The sequence below is a fragment of the Populus trichocarpa genome, chromosome 18 (genome assembly GCF_000002775.5).
Source record: "Populus trichocarpa isolate Nisqually-1 chromosome 18, P.trichocarpa_v4.1, whole genome shotgun sequence".
Classification (NCBI taxonomy): domain Eukaryota; kingdom Viridiplantae; phylum Streptophyta; class Magnoliopsida; order Malpighiales; family Salicaceae; genus Populus; species Populus trichocarpa.
This window is the reverse complement of record NC_037302.2, coordinates 5,703,875-5,722,046: the sequence shown is the minus strand read 5'-3', so window position 1 is coordinate 5,722,046 and position 18,172 is coordinate 5,703,875. Positions and strand designations below refer to the sequence as shown.

General features: G+C 33.8%; 1 protein-coding gene across 2 annotated transcripts; it reads right to left on the bottom strand.

Annotated features, from left to right (window-relative positions):
* Positions 1 to 1,494: 1,494 nt before the first annotated feature.
* On the bottom strand, positions 1,495 to 8,019 carry LOC7476638 (endoribonuclease YBEY, chloroplastic). 2 transcript variants are annotated; one of them, XM_002324715.4, is made up of 12 exons: positions 7,498 to 8,017; positions 7,133 to 7,384; positions 6,946 to 7,041; positions 6,602 to 6,779; positions 6,361 to 6,429; positions 6,167 to 6,267; positions 5,782 to 5,874; positions 4,249 to 4,320; positions 3,255 to 3,374; positions 3,114 to 3,164; positions 2,476 to 2,664; positions 1,495 to 2,190 (listed from the first exon to the last, which is right to left on the bottom strand). In XM_002324715.4, the coding sequence occupies exons 1-12, from the start codon at positions 7,870 to 7,872 to the stop codon at positions 2,023 to 2,025; spliced, it is 1,764 nt and encodes a 587-aa protein (XP_002324751.3). In that variant the 5' UTR covers positions 7,873 to 8,017; the 3' UTR covers positions 1,495 to 2,022. The 2 variants fall into 2 exon arrangements, with proteins under 2 accessions (XP_002324751.3, XP_024446228.2); XM_024590460.2 differs by lacking the exon at positions 4,249 to 4,320 and having other exon boundaries at positions 7,498 to 8,019.
* Between the last annotated feature and the right edge of the window lie 10,153 nt (positions 8,020 to 18,172).

Below are 18,172 nucleotides of genomic sequence, written 5' to 3'. Positions count from 1 at the left end.
ATCATTTGTCTTTGCGGTAGCTACTGCGTTTTTGTTCAACCTCAATAATACGGTGTTTGGTTATAAAATAAAGTTGTGGTTTGATTCATAGGACCCACTAATAAATGAGGTTTAACTTTAGTTTTTGGTGAAGTAATTTTTTCATGCTTCTCATCAAACGTTTTTGTATTTTTACGTATTTTTTTAATTGTTGAAAAAACATACAACGGTATACATTGTGAAATCTACATCAGCATATAAATATTCAAAATCAAAGTGAACCAGAACCCTCCCCCGAAATAAAAATGGGCAGGCAAGGTTGCTTTACACCATCAAGTCCTTATCTGCAAAAGGCACTTGCTCACTGAGAAGATGAGATATTTTAGCAAGAAACAAAACAAAAGGTTTCTTCCCTCCGATTTGTATTCTTTTATCAGAGAATTGAACCTTGAATATATGTAGAAAGAAAGATGATGTCTGCAAACAATAAAAAGCATATGAGCAACACTATCAGAATTCACTTTCCATAAATTCAATGCAGGCTTCTATGGACCAAAACAATTTTTGTAGTTCAAGAAACATCTGTATCAATAAAAAAGCTATAAATTATCTCTAAAAATTTAGAGTGTTTGCATTTTAACAGACTCACATTATGTGTGTTTGACGAGAGCAAAAAAGACCAATTTTTTAATTTATTAAATGATAAAGTAGAATGAAATAAATATATGGATTTAATTGTTCTTGTTTTTGTAGTTAAGTAATAATTAACAAGTACATTATAGTGAAATACATATTCCTTTGTGTTTTTATTTCATGATATAATAGCAATAGTTAAATGTATAATATTTCAATTAAAAATCATTAATATTAATATATGTTTTTTTTAGTTATTTTATAACCTTAATTTGAAAAGCATTCTTAACCAAACACATTAAACTACTTTTTGTTCAACCTCAATTTCAATTACAGTTTTAACCAAACATCTATTTTTTCAAACCAACCTCAACTAAAAGTATTTTTTATAAAAACAACTTTTTAAAATCACAACCACAACAGCTACCACAATACCAAACACAGTCTAACTTAGTAGTTGCATTCATATATTTAGGACTTTTAAATATAAAATTATCTTTGTGTCCATATCTTTTTATAATACCTTGTGTTTTTATACACAAATTTACCTCTAAATCAGGGTTCTGTCAAACCTAATTTTTAACTTTTCAGGTTATTATCTACTTCGTTAGAAATTACTTGACTACATGATCAAGAGATACACTTCATAAAAGAAGAAAAAAGATTTTCTCACACTTATTTAAAATGCAATAGTAATGTGGTTTCTTAGAATGACAGAATTACTCTACACGTGCCTGGGGTTGAAACAAGCATTCATTTTAAAGTAATGACTTGCATCAATGGAAGCGACGTTTGGAGATCTTCTGACTTGTATCTATTTCTAAAAGCACCAATAAGATTGAGTTGTTACTATGAAATAATGTAAATGAAGGATCCAATCAATTCACGGCCCAAGAACGCAAAAAGTTTAGTATCATTGGTCCATTTCTGAATTATCCAAACAGATACATGAAGTAGTAGCTACATAAATCTCATATGGAAAAGAATATCGCATAAAGATTCAGGCTCTGGGTGTGGGCATGCCTGAAGTCACACTCCTCGCCCCAAAACAAACCAAAAAGAACAAAAAAAGAAAAACAAAAAAGAGTGAAACTATTTCTGGATACAAAGCTACCTAAAAGAATCCATGAAGTTCAAATCATTGAGATCAATCAATATGAGAAAAAAACGTCGCTTTATTCGCACCGCCGTCTCGAGGACCTTGCTTCAGAGGAGCCAGCACTGAATGATAACCTACTGTTAACTCATTCAATAGGGAAAGAAGTTGACAAGTTTCTATTTTCATTTATGAGGCCCATCTTTCATCTATAACGAGAAATAAATACTGTCAAAATGGCCACATTGCATCCAGCACCATGTATCTTTCGCCATGTGACCTTTGTTCGAATTTTTCAAACTAGACCTTGTACCTCAGAATGCATACTCGTAAATAGCAGAGGCCACACCATCTTCATCATTGCTGGCACCAATAACATTAGCCACAGCTTTTGTCTTCTCTGATCCATTGCTAAGAGCAATGCCTAGAGAAGCCAACTCAAGCATCTCGATGTCATTTTCACCATCACCAATAGCCATTATCTAAAAATTTACAAATTAGAAACAATCCAGAATATGGTCTAAAGAACAGGCATGTCAGACCAAAACTCGGAACTATAAGGTGGTCACAGGTTTGGCCATTCATCATTTTCTCCTAATGAAAGAGAAAGGGCCATTAAAGAATATGAAACTATGACAGTAAGTAAATAAAAGAGAGACTTCAACAGCAACTACTGCAAGTCTTATAGAGATTTTCTTTATTCTGGAAAGAAAAGATGGCAAGATGAAAAACAAAAGGAATACAGAACAGATTATATCTTCCCATACCTCCTTTGCAGTGACACCCAAATGATCAAGCAACAATTTTACACCACTCCCTTTTGAGGTTCCAGGGGGGACAATTTCAAGCATATCTGGAACAGCTTGCACAACATTGGCACGGCCTCCAGTTGCTTCTGACCAGTATGGCCGCAGGTTCATAGCCACTCCCTCAGCAGTGTCTAAAAAGATCATCTTCTGTAAATTGAAAAGATGTGAACCATTATAAAAATAAACAAAACCAAAGGTAGAGAGGATCTAGTTTTCTAGGGCTTAATTATACAGCTGCAAGCATAAAGGTACACAAATACATTTAACAAGAGTGTGGGATCCATAACTCCCAGTTTTTTAACAAATGAATCAGAAAGAAAACAAGACAGGATCAATAATTGCCGTTTGTTTAAGAATGCAATCATAAGTGAAAAACTATGTTCACGATTTTCTGAGGTACAACGAAAATAAAAGATTGACATTATAAAAAACTGAAAAGTAGCCACTCAGTTTATTTGAATAAAAGATATCATGGCTAAAACCATCTGCTAAACACACACCTTAAAAACATGTCAACCTTTTTAGGTTCAAAACATCTACACCACTTTTCTTTTGATACTCCAAAAAGAAAAATGAGACCATATTTGTGCAAATACCTGTATGTCCGCAGCAGACAAGAGATGCTCAACTGAAGGCATGATCTCAGCCTGTAAACATTTTCTCATAAATCATGTGTCTATATGGAATAATTGCTCAGCCAGTACCAGAGAATTGTTACTAGAGTGAAAAATATTCACCTTTGGCTCATGATATACAGTATGCAGTAAATCAACTAGAGGGTGCTCAAATAATGTCAAGCAACGATCGTTGCTGAATGCAATAAGAGGAACCTTGTGCTCCCAAGAGTAGAGACATGCCTACAATTTTAAAACCAAGAACAAGTACTTAGTGACCAACAATGATCCTTAAATACAACCAAGAGATCCACATGCCTTGTAAAGCCATTTAGCTTCGGTTCTTTCTTTTCAGTACATAAAAAAGAATATCATATTGGTTAAAATCTGCCACCAATAAGAGTGGATTACTATGTTTTTTTATAAAAAAAGAAAAAAAAGAAAGAAAGAGTGGATTGCTTTATTAACAATATGAAATGCAAGGCAATCATATTGTGGAAGCTCCATGAACATTATACCAAGTTATATCAAGAACATGAACTCTATGGACTTTTTAGAAGGGGGGAGGAAAATTTAGTGCTGCTGTAAACATGAAGATGAGTGAGATTATCGAAATATGGTCTGACAAAAGGTCAATCAAACTAGAGTAGAAGGGAAAGTCTGTTGCATAGAAAACACATGTAATTTGATACTAACGACTTCCCTAGATGAAAAGGTTGGGCAGCTCCAATAAAATTCAGGGAATTCTACAGCTGCAACAGCATCCAACCACCAGAGAGCCAGGAATATCCAATCCAGGACAGAGCAGGCAGGCAAAACTCAACTGTACAAGACTAGGACAAATAAACAGTGTGCAGCTAATCTCAGATGGCATTATGAAAAACTCAGAAAATAACTGCCCTAGACAACTTAGCAGTGACAGGTAGCTGCTAGCTACAATGAAACAGCAAAATATATCACATCCAGGTGACCAGGAGACAAAAAAGTCCAATCACCCAGCAGATATTTGTCTATGTGTGTGTGTGTAAGGCCCCTTCTCTTCTTCTTCACTATTCTGATAAAATTCATGCATAGTTCAAATCCAATTGCTACCATATGATATTTCTGTATGAAATACCTCTCTGCAGACACTCAGATCCAAATTGCTTCTAAAAATTTCCCGACCCTGTCTACCATAAACAATTAACCCCTGAAATAAACAGAGACCATCAATAAGTGACAACAAATGAGTCAAAATCAACATCTAGGGGTTGAACATGACAGCATACCATGGAAGCAAAAGTATGTTAGCACGAACCTTTAAGCTTTGCAGCATTCAGGAAAGTGGGAAAATTGACTTACTTTTATTTTAAAAACAATATTCATAGGGGAAGATGAAAGCATATCCGAGGAAAACTAAAAGCAAAGCAGAAGCAAATGTAAAACTGGAAAGAGAAATAATAGGGGGGAAAGTATGTATAACAATACCTAAGAAGACAAATCCTTTTTTCTCACTAAGGTTCTATAGGTTTGCAACGCATCAATTTCATGATACTAAGATAATAACTTAAGCCAAGTAAATGTATAGAAGAAATCCTGTGTATAAGAGGCCTCAAATTCACACAAATCCTGTGTATGAAGTACAGATTGGTAAAAAAAAAACCTTCTAACTAACTGTTACTGATCCAGTTTGTTCATTAGAAATCCAATGTTCATCAAATCTATTGTAAGCCTCTCCTGAACTCTTGCAAGTGGGAATACCTAAACTCCCCTGGGTTGCATCAAATTTAGGATTGGTTTCAAGAAGAAAGAGGCGAAATAGCCTCAAGCTTGATAGAACTAAGCTCTTTTCTTTAAGGACTGAAGAATAAAGAAACCTGCTAAATCTTATCCTTCTTATTATCTTAATGAAGCTAGATAGGACCCCTAGGTCCTATCTTCTAACTAACTGTTACTGATCCAGTTTGTTCATTAGAAATCCAATGTTCATTAAATCTATTGTAAGCCTCTCCTGAACTCTTGCAAGTGAGAATACCTAAACTCCCCTGGGCTTGCATCAAATTTAGGATTGGTTTCAAGAAGAAAGAGGCGAAATAGCCTCAAGCCTGATAGAACTTGGCTCTTTTCTTTAAGGAGTGAAGAATAAAGAAACCTGCTAAATATTATCATTCTTATTATCTTAATGAAGCTAGATAGGACCCCTAGGTCAATTTTGCATAACAGATAAAGACGTTCCAAACATGCTGAGTTTAAGAAAAACTTGCATGTATAAGCGTAAGCACAAAATGAATATTCATGCATGCATATGACCAGCAATTTGAGAATGTCTTCGAGAAGAGAACACTATTTTCTGTTTATGATGTACAACTTGAAAATTGTTAAATTGATGACATCCATGGTAGAAAATGCATGACCACAAAAGGGTGATTAGATGATATGGGGTGTTTGGCATAGCTTCTGCTTTTAGGTGCTTTTCAAAGGTGCTTCTAGCTTGAAAAAAGCATCAAATTGATGATGTTTTTAGTGTTTTCTGATGGTTTTAATGAGTTGATGTCAAAAATGAAAAAAAAACTGAAAAAAATTCATTTTGATGCATTTTTCAAGCGAAAAACACTTTTAAAAAGCACCATACACTACAATCCCAAACACCCTCGAAGAGATAAAGGAAAACCTGTAAGAAGACACCAGGAGAGAACTCTGAGATAACGCCATTTTTACCAGCTAAATCTACCGCCTTCAAAATATCTATCACAGCAGGACGTGCCTATTCAAGATTTCAGATCAATAACTAGCAGCAAGATAAGTAACTGATAAGAAACAAATAGAACAAAGAAAGAACAATAAATAATAAAGAGGAGCCTAGCTAGTGGATAGATAAATAAAAAACTAAAAACAAACAGTAACATCCAGCACCTGTTAAAGAAAATGAAAACTAAAATCTGAGGGTAATACGAATGGGAAAACATAGCTAGAAGTCGAGCATATGCGTATAAATAATGTGCTGGCTGGTAGTTAATGAACTAGAGATGAAAGGGTAGAATTGCACAGTTTCTTACTTTTCCAGTCGCGATCACCACTTTCACACCTCTTGACAAAGCCTCTTTCAAGGCCTTTGCATTGGTCAAGGAGATTTGGCTTTTGCTGTTCAGCAACGTTCCTAGCAATCAGGAAAGTGGGGAGACAAAGGAAACATTAGAATCCAATGTTCAAAACATGTGGATATCCCATCAAAAAGTATGGGTCACCTCACCATCCATATCGCAGAAGATATAGCTGAATTTTGGTTTATAGAATCTAAGACTGCCTTCTTTCTTCCTGTCTTTTAACAAAGTAGTGTAAGATGATGTCATTGCATGATCATGTATTCATATCTTTGCATGGTAAAGCACATTGTAGCTCCAAAATAAATAAAAATGTAAGTATGCATCCAAGAAGTAGGATCCTCTCAAAACCAGAAAGCAATTTTTTTCTAATTAATACAGTGAAATTACCATCTGAACTTTCCATATGATGATTCATAGTAGTTTCTGCATCGTATGCACTCTGAATTAATCCTTTCCCTTTCCAGCCAAGACTCTCCAAAAGAACTCCCTCCTCCTTATCCATTTCAGCTTCAGCCTCTTCACTAATTTCATGATCAAACCCAAAAAGATGCAACAACCCATGAACCTGCAAGTGTGGTAAAGTAACCAAGGGAGTCAAACTACAAATTATGAAGTTAACCAACTACCCTAATACAGTGAGCACAGACATCCAAATTATGTATAAAAATCATAACAGCCAAAAAGAGATGTCAAAACATGTAATTGAAGACTGAAGTAAAATTTGCACCAACCAGGAGAACACGAGTTTCATCAATAAGAGTATGTCCTCTTTCCTCGGCTTGTCGTGCAGCAGTCTCAACAGAAATCACTATATCACCCAACATAAGCTGCAAAGAATAAAAAACAAAGAGTGACCAACCCATGTTGACACTCTAAATGAATCCTGTAAATAACTAAAACTATGCATTTCTCACTTACAATTGGTAGGTCAAGGCCAGGCACGTGTTGTGACATTGAAAGAACATCAGTTGCATGATCCTCATCCCTCCATTCCTTATTAAGTTTTCTAATAAACTCATCATTGCAAAGCATCACAGACAACTCAATGCTGTCAAACCCACCAACATCAGTTATAGTTTCATCCCTTGTTTTGAAAGTTGAACTTTTTAAACTATCAAATGCTAACTTCATTGCCGTTGGCACATTTAGTCTAAGCAATTCTGCTATACTCTGTGCAACACCAACCATTCACAACAAAACACAAAACCCATTTGTCAAGATCACCAATCAAGTATCAAAACACATAAATTTATCTTTACAGACAAGAAAGATGTTTCCTTTACCAATATTTCAGGGTCATTAGGGAGGCCTTCTTCAATGCAAATGCTAACACTGAGCTCCAAATCCTTCTCTTTACTCCTCCTCGCCGCCGCCGGCCGCTGTCTGACTTTCCGGTAACCTCTATGGGAGGCCCAAACCGTGCACCTATAATTTTCTTGAGAAAAAGTTTCGAACTTTTTATTAAAGAGTCCAGTATTAGTTAACAAAAGGAAGTTAAAATTGCTGGGTTTTGGAGCGAATGAAAGACTCGAAGGAGAGTGGAGAGAAGAGAGAGTTGTGGCCGGTAAGAGAGTAGGGAGTGGGAGAGGGGTGGAGGCGCGTGGAACGGCACGTGCCATTGAAGAGTTGCGGAGGAGAGGAGAGAGGCGAGGGAGCATATAGTAGGATCTTTTTTATTTGATTTGGTGAATGCGAGGCTGGATTTGTTTGTTGTGTCGGATTTTTTTTTTGGGAGTGTCTGGTTGGGACGACAGTGACATTAACGAAGTGAAGGCCACAGTTTGTGTCTGTCTGGAGAGAACGGTGGATGTAGAACTCGGGATGATTTTTTCTGCATGGTGTTCACGCTTGGAACGACATGTCAGTTGCTCTTTTATTATCACATTTTCAATAGTTTTAATTTTTAAATGTTTATTTTGGAATATAAATATTAATTAACCAAAAAAAATCTAAAAAAGAGAGGGTTTTAATGTAATTCTCTCGTAAAATACTATTTATTTAAATATTTTTAATTTATATATATATTTTTTAATTTCAATTTCATCATTCAATAATAGATTTATCAGTGATTGAGTTTCATAATTTTTTTCAATTTATTTTTTATAAAGTTATTTTAGTCTCATAACCTAAACCACAAATTTGACTGGTTAACTTGGTTGACTCGAGTTTTTTTATTTTTGTTTTCTAATTGTATTTTTTTCTGAATTTCATCCTTCAATATTGAGAGTTGATTGGGAATTAGGTTACAGTTTGCTTTCTATGAGAATATCTTCATCTCATGACTCGAGTCACGGGTTTAAGAGATTAACTCAAGCTGTCTTAAGTTATTTTTGTGTCCTATTTTCAATCAATTTTTCAATTTCATCCTTTAATATTAGATTTATTGGAGATTGAGACTCATAATTTATTTTTATTTAATTTCTATTAGGTTATCACAGTCTCATTTCCCAAGTCGGGTTTATTGAAAATTGAGTTTCATAATTTATTTTGATTTGTTTTATATAGGGTTATCGTGATCTCATGACCGTACATGCAGATTGACAAGTTAACTCAAATTGATCCAATATATTGTCGTCTCAATATTTATAAAAATAAAATCATCTTGAATATTTATTTTGAGTCGAACGATGTTTTTACTAGTTATCTAGATTCTATTTTGACCTATCAAGTAGACCGAGTCACATCAAATCAATTCTCATGCGGTTTAAATTTTTTTCACTAGAAAAAACATTAACAATGCTAAGATATTTTCTTTATGTGAAAAAAAAAATGATTTAACCTACAGCATAGTATAGGCCAATGATCTAGTAAAAAACTAAAAGGAGTGGCCAAAACACTGTACTCATATGCATTGTTCACCCTCTCACATTTACTGTGGATTCACTATTCAAAATTTTGCTTTTTTTTAATTTGGTCCTCGATCATTTTTTTGCGTGGTGGCATCTTTTTTTTTTTTTTTTGCCAAATTAAGGACAATTGAATCAAACTTATCGATTAAGGACAAAATTGAAAGATAGGGGACCAAAGTAGAAAAAGTTCCATAAAAGGGTGATGGTCTCAAAGTTCACACAAGAATTTTAATGAGTTTATCTCAATCTCATAACTTGAACCGCGGATTTGACCGGTTAACTTGGTTGACTCAAGTTTTTATTTCTTTTTTCTAATTGATTTTTTTTTAAAATTTCATTATTGAACATTGTGTTGATTGGGAATTAGGCTTCGTGATTTGTTTCAGTTTTCTTTCTATAAGGCTATCTTTATCTCATGATTTGAGACACGGGTTTGACAGATTAACTCGAGTTATTTTTTTATGTTTTTTTTTTTCAATTGATTTTTCAATCTCAATTTCATCCTTCAACATTAGGTTTATTTGGAATTGAGATTCATAATTTATTTTAATTTACTTTTTTTTATTAGGTTATCCCGGTCTCATGACCCAAGTCAGGTTTGACAGGTTAACCCAGGTTGACTTGAGTTATTTTTTTTTTAATTTCATCATTTAACATTGGGTTTATTGGAAATTACATTTTATAATTGGATTGACAAGTTAATTTGAATTGATCCAATATGTTTTCGTTTTAATATTTATAAAAATATAATTATCTTGAATATTTATTTTGAGTTAGACTATTTTTTACTAATTATTCAGTTTATATTTTGACTTGTCAAGCTAATCAGGTCACATCAGATCAATTCCTATACAATTTAATTTTTTTCAACTAGAAAAAACATCAATAATGCTAAATGTTTTTTTATGTGAAAAAAATTGATATGACTTCTAGCGTAGTGCAGACCAATGATATATTAAAAATCTAAATGGTGTGACCAAAACACTATATATATATTGTAACACCTCGATCTTTTTTGTTTACAATTTTCATATTTCCAATTGTCTTGTATGTGAAATTTCAAGTCATTTTTTCTTTTTATGTACAAATATACACACACTCAAATGCATAGTTTTGAAACCCGGCCCGGCCTGACGGGTCGACTCGGGGCTAGAACGAGGTCGGGTTTAAGAAAATATAGGAAAAGGCAAAACTCGGGGTGACCCAGCTTACCCGACGGGTTGACCCGGCGACCCGGTTGACTCGGACAAAAACTCGGTTGCAACCCGTTAACTTTTGTTTTTTTGTTTTACTAAAACGATGTCTTTTTTACTTTAAAAAAAAAAATTGACTCGGGCGACCCGGTCAAAACCCGGAATCTGGGCCTTGGACCGGGCCGGGTTTAAAAACTATGCTCAAATGTATACACATGATCATGGTTAGCTGCAATGCTATATTTCAATCTTTATTATAATATCAAATATTTTATTGAAAAATTTGGTAGAGTTTTTCTATACTTGAACGGTACCAAGTTATTAATATAAACCTATACATTTCCAAAACCATTTCACAATCCTTTATCCAACCGTCCTAGAATCATAATTCATTTTCCCAACATCATCCCAATCAAATTTTTCCACATATCATATAAGCAACATTATATAGATAAATAACTAAATAAGGAAAGTTTACATTAAAGTTCAAAGATCATGTTATATTTACTAAATAAACTTTAACTAACTATTACATATGCACTAGAAATAACATTACTTAGTTCACAAGCATCAATATATAAATCTACTTATTTACAATCCATAATCATAGATTAATGATTAAGTTATGAATATCCTTCGTATGGGTTTCATTTATTAGTAAGTTACATTACAAAAAAGTAGCCAACATGTTTAAATTACATCATCATCATCACTTAAACAAAAGAAATACTATATAAGAACTACCGTTCTGTTCGAGCCTGCAATAAACCTGAAAACAATATTCATTAATTTTTTTATATAAACATCAATCTATGATAGATTTCAATTTAATACATTTCCACCATCTTTTGATGAGCTTTTATCTCATTATTGTACTCATTTAACTATCTTAATCATATCATGAAAATTCTTATTCATATTACATTTAATTCATACTATGAATCGTTTTCTCAAAACATCTTTAACTCGTTAATTTTATATTCATATTCCATGATCATTTCTAGTTCACATCATTGTTTTAATTCGTACTACATTTAAATTTAACATATATCTCGTAACTATATCTGGTTTGCACCATTGTTCCAATTTGTATCACATTTAATTTCACAACATATTTATTCCATATCAAATTTTTTGATTAAATTTATTCTGATTGAATACCCGTGTTCTCTTAACAGATAAATTTTCATTTCAACTTCTTGCGCAATTAACTACTTAGCTTGATCTCTTAAAATTTGTATTTATCATTATCATATTTCATTGTCTCATTTCATTTTTTATATAACTCTTCTATTATCCTTCATACTATTTTAACTCATTTTCAAAAAATTTAAAGCTGGCATTTTAGTCTAGCTTATGATTTCTAATGAAAACATTCCCAATTAATGAAATTTCGATCGAGCTTCTTCTATACAAACCGTATCCAAATTTTATCCTGTAATTTCTGGCATAAAATTTGTCACAAATCCTGATATCATCATCACACAAGCAACTCCATGTAACAACCTGAACTTTAAAACACGTTTCAAACAACTCGTTGGACATGGATCAAGGTTGTCAAAAACGCTTTTTTGACACGACACGGAACATGCAATATAAACTCGACTCGTAAACTCGAATCGTAAAATCGTAAAATCGGAAGTAAAATTTTTTAACTAAAAATCGTAAAATCGCAAATAAACTATTTTAACTAAAATCGTAAAATCGCAAGTAAAATATTTTAAACAATACAAATATCCAAACATCTTAAAATACATAATTCAAATAAAAGTAAAATCAACAATACAAATATCCAAACATCTTAAAATACATAATTCAAATAAAAATTCATACATGTCCATAGTATTTCAATAACTAAAAGTTAACACACTTAAAACAAACAGTCTGTAGGTGTGTCATGTAAACTAAACACACCCTCATTGCCTTTGTCTCCCTCATTATTCCTAAAACAGTCATCAAAATCATTACCATCTAAAGGATTATTACTGCTACTACTAGTACCAGCACCGATATTAGGAACATTAGTGCTACTACTAGTACCAGGACCAACACCAATATTGTCAATAATATTTAACTCCAAGCTCCTTGAATTATCTGGATTGACATCATTCTGAATCTCTAAATCATCTTCAGTTCCATGACACTCCATCCCAACATCATTAAGATTTTCTTTATCATCACTTTCATCTTCTTTACCGTTTTTCCTTCGTGTTGCACTATCAATGACACCAAGCAAATCAAAGTTGGATGAACCATCATGTTTCTCTCCCTCGGTTATCCAATCATCATCAGATGAGAGATGATCAAAAACTTCACCAAAATTATTAGCTTGCTTTTTGACTTGGTTATCATTTAATTTCAGATTGCACATTACAAATACCAAGTCATTCATTTTTTTTCTAGTGCAAACGATTTCTTCGTTTTGTATGAACCTATGTAAGCAATTCAAATTAATACCATATAAGATTCTTATAAAATATAAAAACATTAAAAGGAAAAAGGAAAAAACTTACCATCTCAAATGCACTCCAGTTTCGCTCGCATCCAGATGAATTACAAGTCAAGCTTAGAACTTGAATTGCAAATTTTTGTAGCTCTGGACATTCATTCCCATAAGAATCCCACCATTTAGCTGGAGTCTTTTTATCCCTTGTTATCTTGGCAGCCTCAATACCGAACAACCCACTTGCATCCTTGAATGAATCAAGTTGCAAGTCAATTTTACACCTTTCACTTGCGTCGGGCACCATTCTTTCTAAGCATTGATATAATCCAATTTTAATGTTGGCATTAACTTTAAAATTAGAATTATAATGATAATGAGGATTCAAATAATATGCTGCTGCATGTAAAGGTCTGTGAAGTTGAAGTTCCCATCTTGCATCAATGATATTCCATATAGGCATATAACTACAAAATAAAAATAAGAATATTATCATCAACATTACATGACCTAGCTGGTAAACATTATAATCAACTGATAGTAGTAAATAAATAATTAGCAAGATATATAATCAATACCTTTTTTTCACAGAACCAAAATTCACTTGTATCTTCTCTTTTGCTTGATCCATTGCTTCATATATAAAACCCATAGCTGGTTTCTCATATGAATCAACTAATCGAAGAACTTTTATCAGAGGATATGCTGCCTTAATACATGTAGTAACATCATGCCAAAACTTGCTGTCCAAAACACAACTTTGAATTCGCTTCCCTTCTTCTGTTTTTGAAAACCTACATGACCTCCATTGGATGGAAGTAAACATTGTCATCAACAGTATCTTACAATCACTCAAACATCCAAGAGTTAAGTATGCAGTAACAAATCTAGTGGCAGCAGGCCTAATCAAATCCTTTCCTTTTGTAAAGTGTCTGAGCATGGAAATGAGAATAGTTCTTGAATATATGTATGAGGTGATTCTCCTCCCATTAGCAATAGTTACTTTATGGACCTCTAGTTTCTTCTCAAAATCTTCCAATATCAAGTCAATACAATGGGCAGCACATGGTGTCCAAAACAATCTTTTTTTTTTCCCATCAATAATTGCCATGCTGCCTTATAATTTGCAGCATTGTCAGTGACTACTTGCACCACATTTTCCTCTCCAATCCTCTCCACAATAGCATCCAACATCTCAAATACTTTATCAGCAGTCTTGGATATATTAGAGGTATCTACGGATGATAAAAAAAATTGTCCCTTTAAGACTATTAACCAAAAAGTTGCAAATAGAACGCCTTTTCTTATCAGTCCATCCATCAGACATTATTGAGCAACCTGTTTTTTTTCCATTCTAACTTGTACTCTTTAAGCAAGTTGATCGTGTGATCTACTTCTTGCTTCAAATACTTCTCTCTAATATCATGGTAGGATGGGGGCTTAAAACCTGGCCCATGCTTTGCAACCAATTCAAGTGCTTTAACAAATTCAGGGTTTTTCACACAGTTAAATGGAATTGCACTGGTGTAGAAAAATCTTGCAATTTGTCGACATGCTTCTTCTCTAAGATCCTTTTTTAGCAGCTGATTGATGGTGGTTTGTGTACTGCCACTCCCACTCGCTACTCTCTTTCCTTTGTCCACTGAGGTAATTTCATTCCCTTCATCATTATCTTCATCTTTTCTAATATATTGGAAAGCCTTTCTTTTCTTTTCAGATGCTTCTTGATTTTTCACCAGAACATTCAAAATTATCTTCTTAACATCTTCTGGTACTTGCTGGCATGGCTCAACATCCTTTCGAGTGCAAGCCAAATGATGCTTGAAACGGTAAATGCCTCCACTAATAATTTTCTGACAAAACTTGCACTGCACTCTTTTTGAATTCTTGTCAACATCTATACCATATTGCCATCCCACGTCAAGTCTATTGCCACTTGTAGTTTTTTTAGATGTCATGTATCCTACAGTTCAAGAATCATTTGTTTCTTGCAGTTCAATCATTTGTTTAAGAATTACAAATATGCATGTTGTATCCTACAGTTCAAAACATTTTTTATGGAAACTATTCTAGTGAGATAAAAAAGACAACTATTCTAGTACCCAACAGTTCAACACAGTCCGCATATGGTAAACTGTATACAGTGCAGAGTCAAGCAAAGTCTTGACACCAATTAATAAATTCAATCAAAGCTGGAAAGAATACAGTGCAGAGTCTGCAGACCAAATATCACTAAACCAAGAATACAGTCCGCATTAAATTGCTTTCATTTTGTTTGCCAGTTTTCTTCTACCATTCACAGTCTAACAGGAGCTCATTTTAAAGCTTGAAACAAAAGAGAACCATACAAATTACAAAGGATAGACTGCATGCAGTCAGGGACTCAGGGCTACTAATTACTGATTCGGTAGTGCAAGATTGTCTACTGATACCAGAAAGCTGCCAAAGGAAGTTCAGAAATCAAAGGAATTTGACATGAAGCTTGCAAAATATTAAGTAATAAAAGTCGCACCAAACAGAGAAATGAATTTTAGAAAGTGATTTTTGCAGGAGAATTAAAATGATTCAGATAGGCCTCATTGAACTGTTTTTTCCCCCTATAAAATTACTGGGTTGCAACATCAAAGACAAAAGTGAGATATGCATGGGTGAAACTCATATGCTTCTATTTTACAGAATACCTGCAAATTGCAATCTTGGAAATTGGAATGCTTCGTTGCTTCCTTGCTTCGCTGAATCTGCAACACCAAAGCAACAACACATCAGTAACCCATTGTTAGAAAGCTTCACAGAAGAGAAACAAAGCTGCACACGACTCACAGAAGAAATTACTAGCAGCACCACTCCCCGTCTCTCCCTCCGAAAAAAATACCCAGAAGCAAATTGTAGAATACCCAGAACATAAACATAGATTCACAGCATACCATTAGACATAAAAAAACAAAGCTTGGGATTCTTACCTTTGTCTCGCCAAGAATGCTCCGGATCGGGGGGAAAGTGTTTTCTTAATTTGCTGGGGAAAGGGGAAAGGGAAAAGGGGAAGGGGAAGGGAGACTGGGAGAGTGTGAGACAGGGAGGGGACGATTGGACGAAGTCTGGAGTCAGGGAGAGTGTGAGACAGGGACGAAGTAACCGGTGGGGTGAGCCGGTGAGGCCGTGAGGGTGGTCGCCTGGTTGGGTGGGAATTGGGAAAGAAAAGAGATTGTGAATTTGTGAGTCTTTGTGAGACAGGGAGTCAGCTCAGTCAGGGACGAAGTCAAAATTTTTGCATTTCTAATTTTGCATTCGGTGACATTTTGGTGAAGTCGGGAAAACGTAGCATTTTTTAATGTTTTTGCGAGTTGTTACGGTTTTATGCGATTTTAGCACTGTTTTATACGATTTTAAAGCTTTTCGAGTTTTGCCTCCGTTCCTACACGTTTTATGGGTTTTAACTCGTAAAATCGTACGATTTTACGAGTTAAAACGCATTGTTAACAACCATGACATGGATCATTGAAATCCCTCAAATATTATTGTTTTAATATTGACAATCCGGCTTCCACTAACATTTCATTACTAATTCGATGAGTTGGTAACACATGTTAAAAGTTCCCCTCAGGGCCACTAGCCAAATCATATATATCCTAGTTATTAATGCAACTAACACCACTAGCTCCATTTCGGACAATTGATTTATCTTTTAAATCAATTTCATGGTCTTATTAAACCATTTTACCATGTCAAATGTTCTGGTCATCAACCAAACTGATGTCACTAGTCTTTTACCGGGCACTAGTCCGATTACTGAGTAACTAGTTTTGTTGTCTATTACTAGGCACTAGCCCCATTACCGAGTAACTAGTTCCCTTGTCTATTACCGGGCACTAGACCCATAACGAGGTAACTAGTTTCGTCACTCATTACCGCCCATTGATCCCATTACCGGGTAACTAGTTCCACCGTCCATTTTATTAATGAAGAATCATCACTTGATTACTAAGGCGTAATCACATTTTTAGATGACAACCATCAAAAGGAAAATACAAATCAATTGCAATCAATTGCGAGCAACTCGTCAATTAAGTACCTCGACACCTTTAGCTCCTTTTAACTAGTTCCACCAGCTATCTAGTTTCACTTTTATTGAATCATTATCAACTCGTCAATCAATTACCTCGACACCTTTAGCTCCTTTTAATGCAGCTAATCAATTGTGATAGTTCTTATTATTCACATTCATATCGTTATTCATATCTTTATAGGCAAATATATTTAAAGAAAATACAATTTAAAAAGGATTCAAGGAAACTCTATAGATGGAGCAAAGTGCATGGCACCTACTTGCATCTTTGTCTAGTTGAGCTTTTTCTACATTAGATGATCTTGCTCCAGGTACCTCTCTAAGCTAATTTAAACGTGAATTCAAATTTCTTTGACAATATATTCTCCTTCTTCTTTTCTTTCTTTGGGTTATTTTCTCTTCTTCTTCTTCTTCTTTTTCTTCTCTTTCCTAAATCATAACCATCCATTTCCCTTTCAATATCTCTTGGTATACCTTTATTCCTCTCTCACACACAATCTCATTTAAAACTCTTCATTACAAGGACATGCAAGTGGGTTTGGTGAAGAAAAAAAATAAAGAAAGGGTTTGTTTAGGGAGTTATTTTGGCTGGCACATACTAAGAGAAGAAGTATGTGTGTTTTGTTCCAATGTATTTATACCCCTTATTTAATGTCTAAGGCCTTGTATGGTCACGCCACGATTAATTCCTTAGTGTTTTTATGTTGTATTTATAGTCAAACTGTTAACTTTTGGAAAAGAAAAAATTCAACCCAATTCCCATTAGTATTTTGTTTAAAGTTTCTTATAATTCAATTTTACCTGCCGAGTTTTCTATTAAATCTTTCACATATTTTATTTATAATTTACCTATCTATGACATTGTGTTTGTGAGACCCTCTTGATATCCAATTATCTTAAAATTTAAACCCAAGGTAAAACAATATGTCATGAGGCTACTCATAAATTTTTAACCTCATTTAATGGTTGGATTAAGAGATATGATTGATACCGTAAAACTGAACAATAAATAATTTTACACCAAAAATCCAAATTTTGTGTGGCATTTCATTTACTTACATCATCATGATTTTTAAACTAATTCATTGATGACTCTCATCTATAACCATCATAAAAAAATGTTTAGAGTTTTCACCACTTCCGATCAAAATAACACGATTTTACGTAGGGCTTGTATCGACAATCAATGTTTTTCGCGCATGAAATCACATATTATTTTTCTTAGAATCCCACTCTATTATTATTATTATTATTATTATTATTATTATTGTTATTGTAACACTGTTTTTCTCCCTAATTTATATAAATTTTGCCTTAGATAATTATTTCACCTGATTGGAAAATTTACGTGATTCATCATTAGGTTGACATTTCACACATTAATTTATTACTTTATTTCATTTAAAATAA

Bases quoted from the DNA above. Each gene is read 5' to 3' on its own strand.
- LOC7476638 (XM_002324715.4), bottom strand. From the start codon at position 7,872: ATGCTCCCTCGCCTCTCTCCTCTCCTCCGCAACTCTTCAATGGCACGT. The intron at 5,875-6,166 runs GTAAGAAACTGT...AATCTTGAATAG, and splicing joins TGGTGATCGCGACTGGAAAA to GCACGTCCTGCTGTGATAGA. The intron at 3,375-4,248 runs GTATTTCATACA...TTAAAATTGTAG, and splicing joins ATCTGAGTGTCTGCAGAGAG to GCATGTCTCTACTCTTGGGA.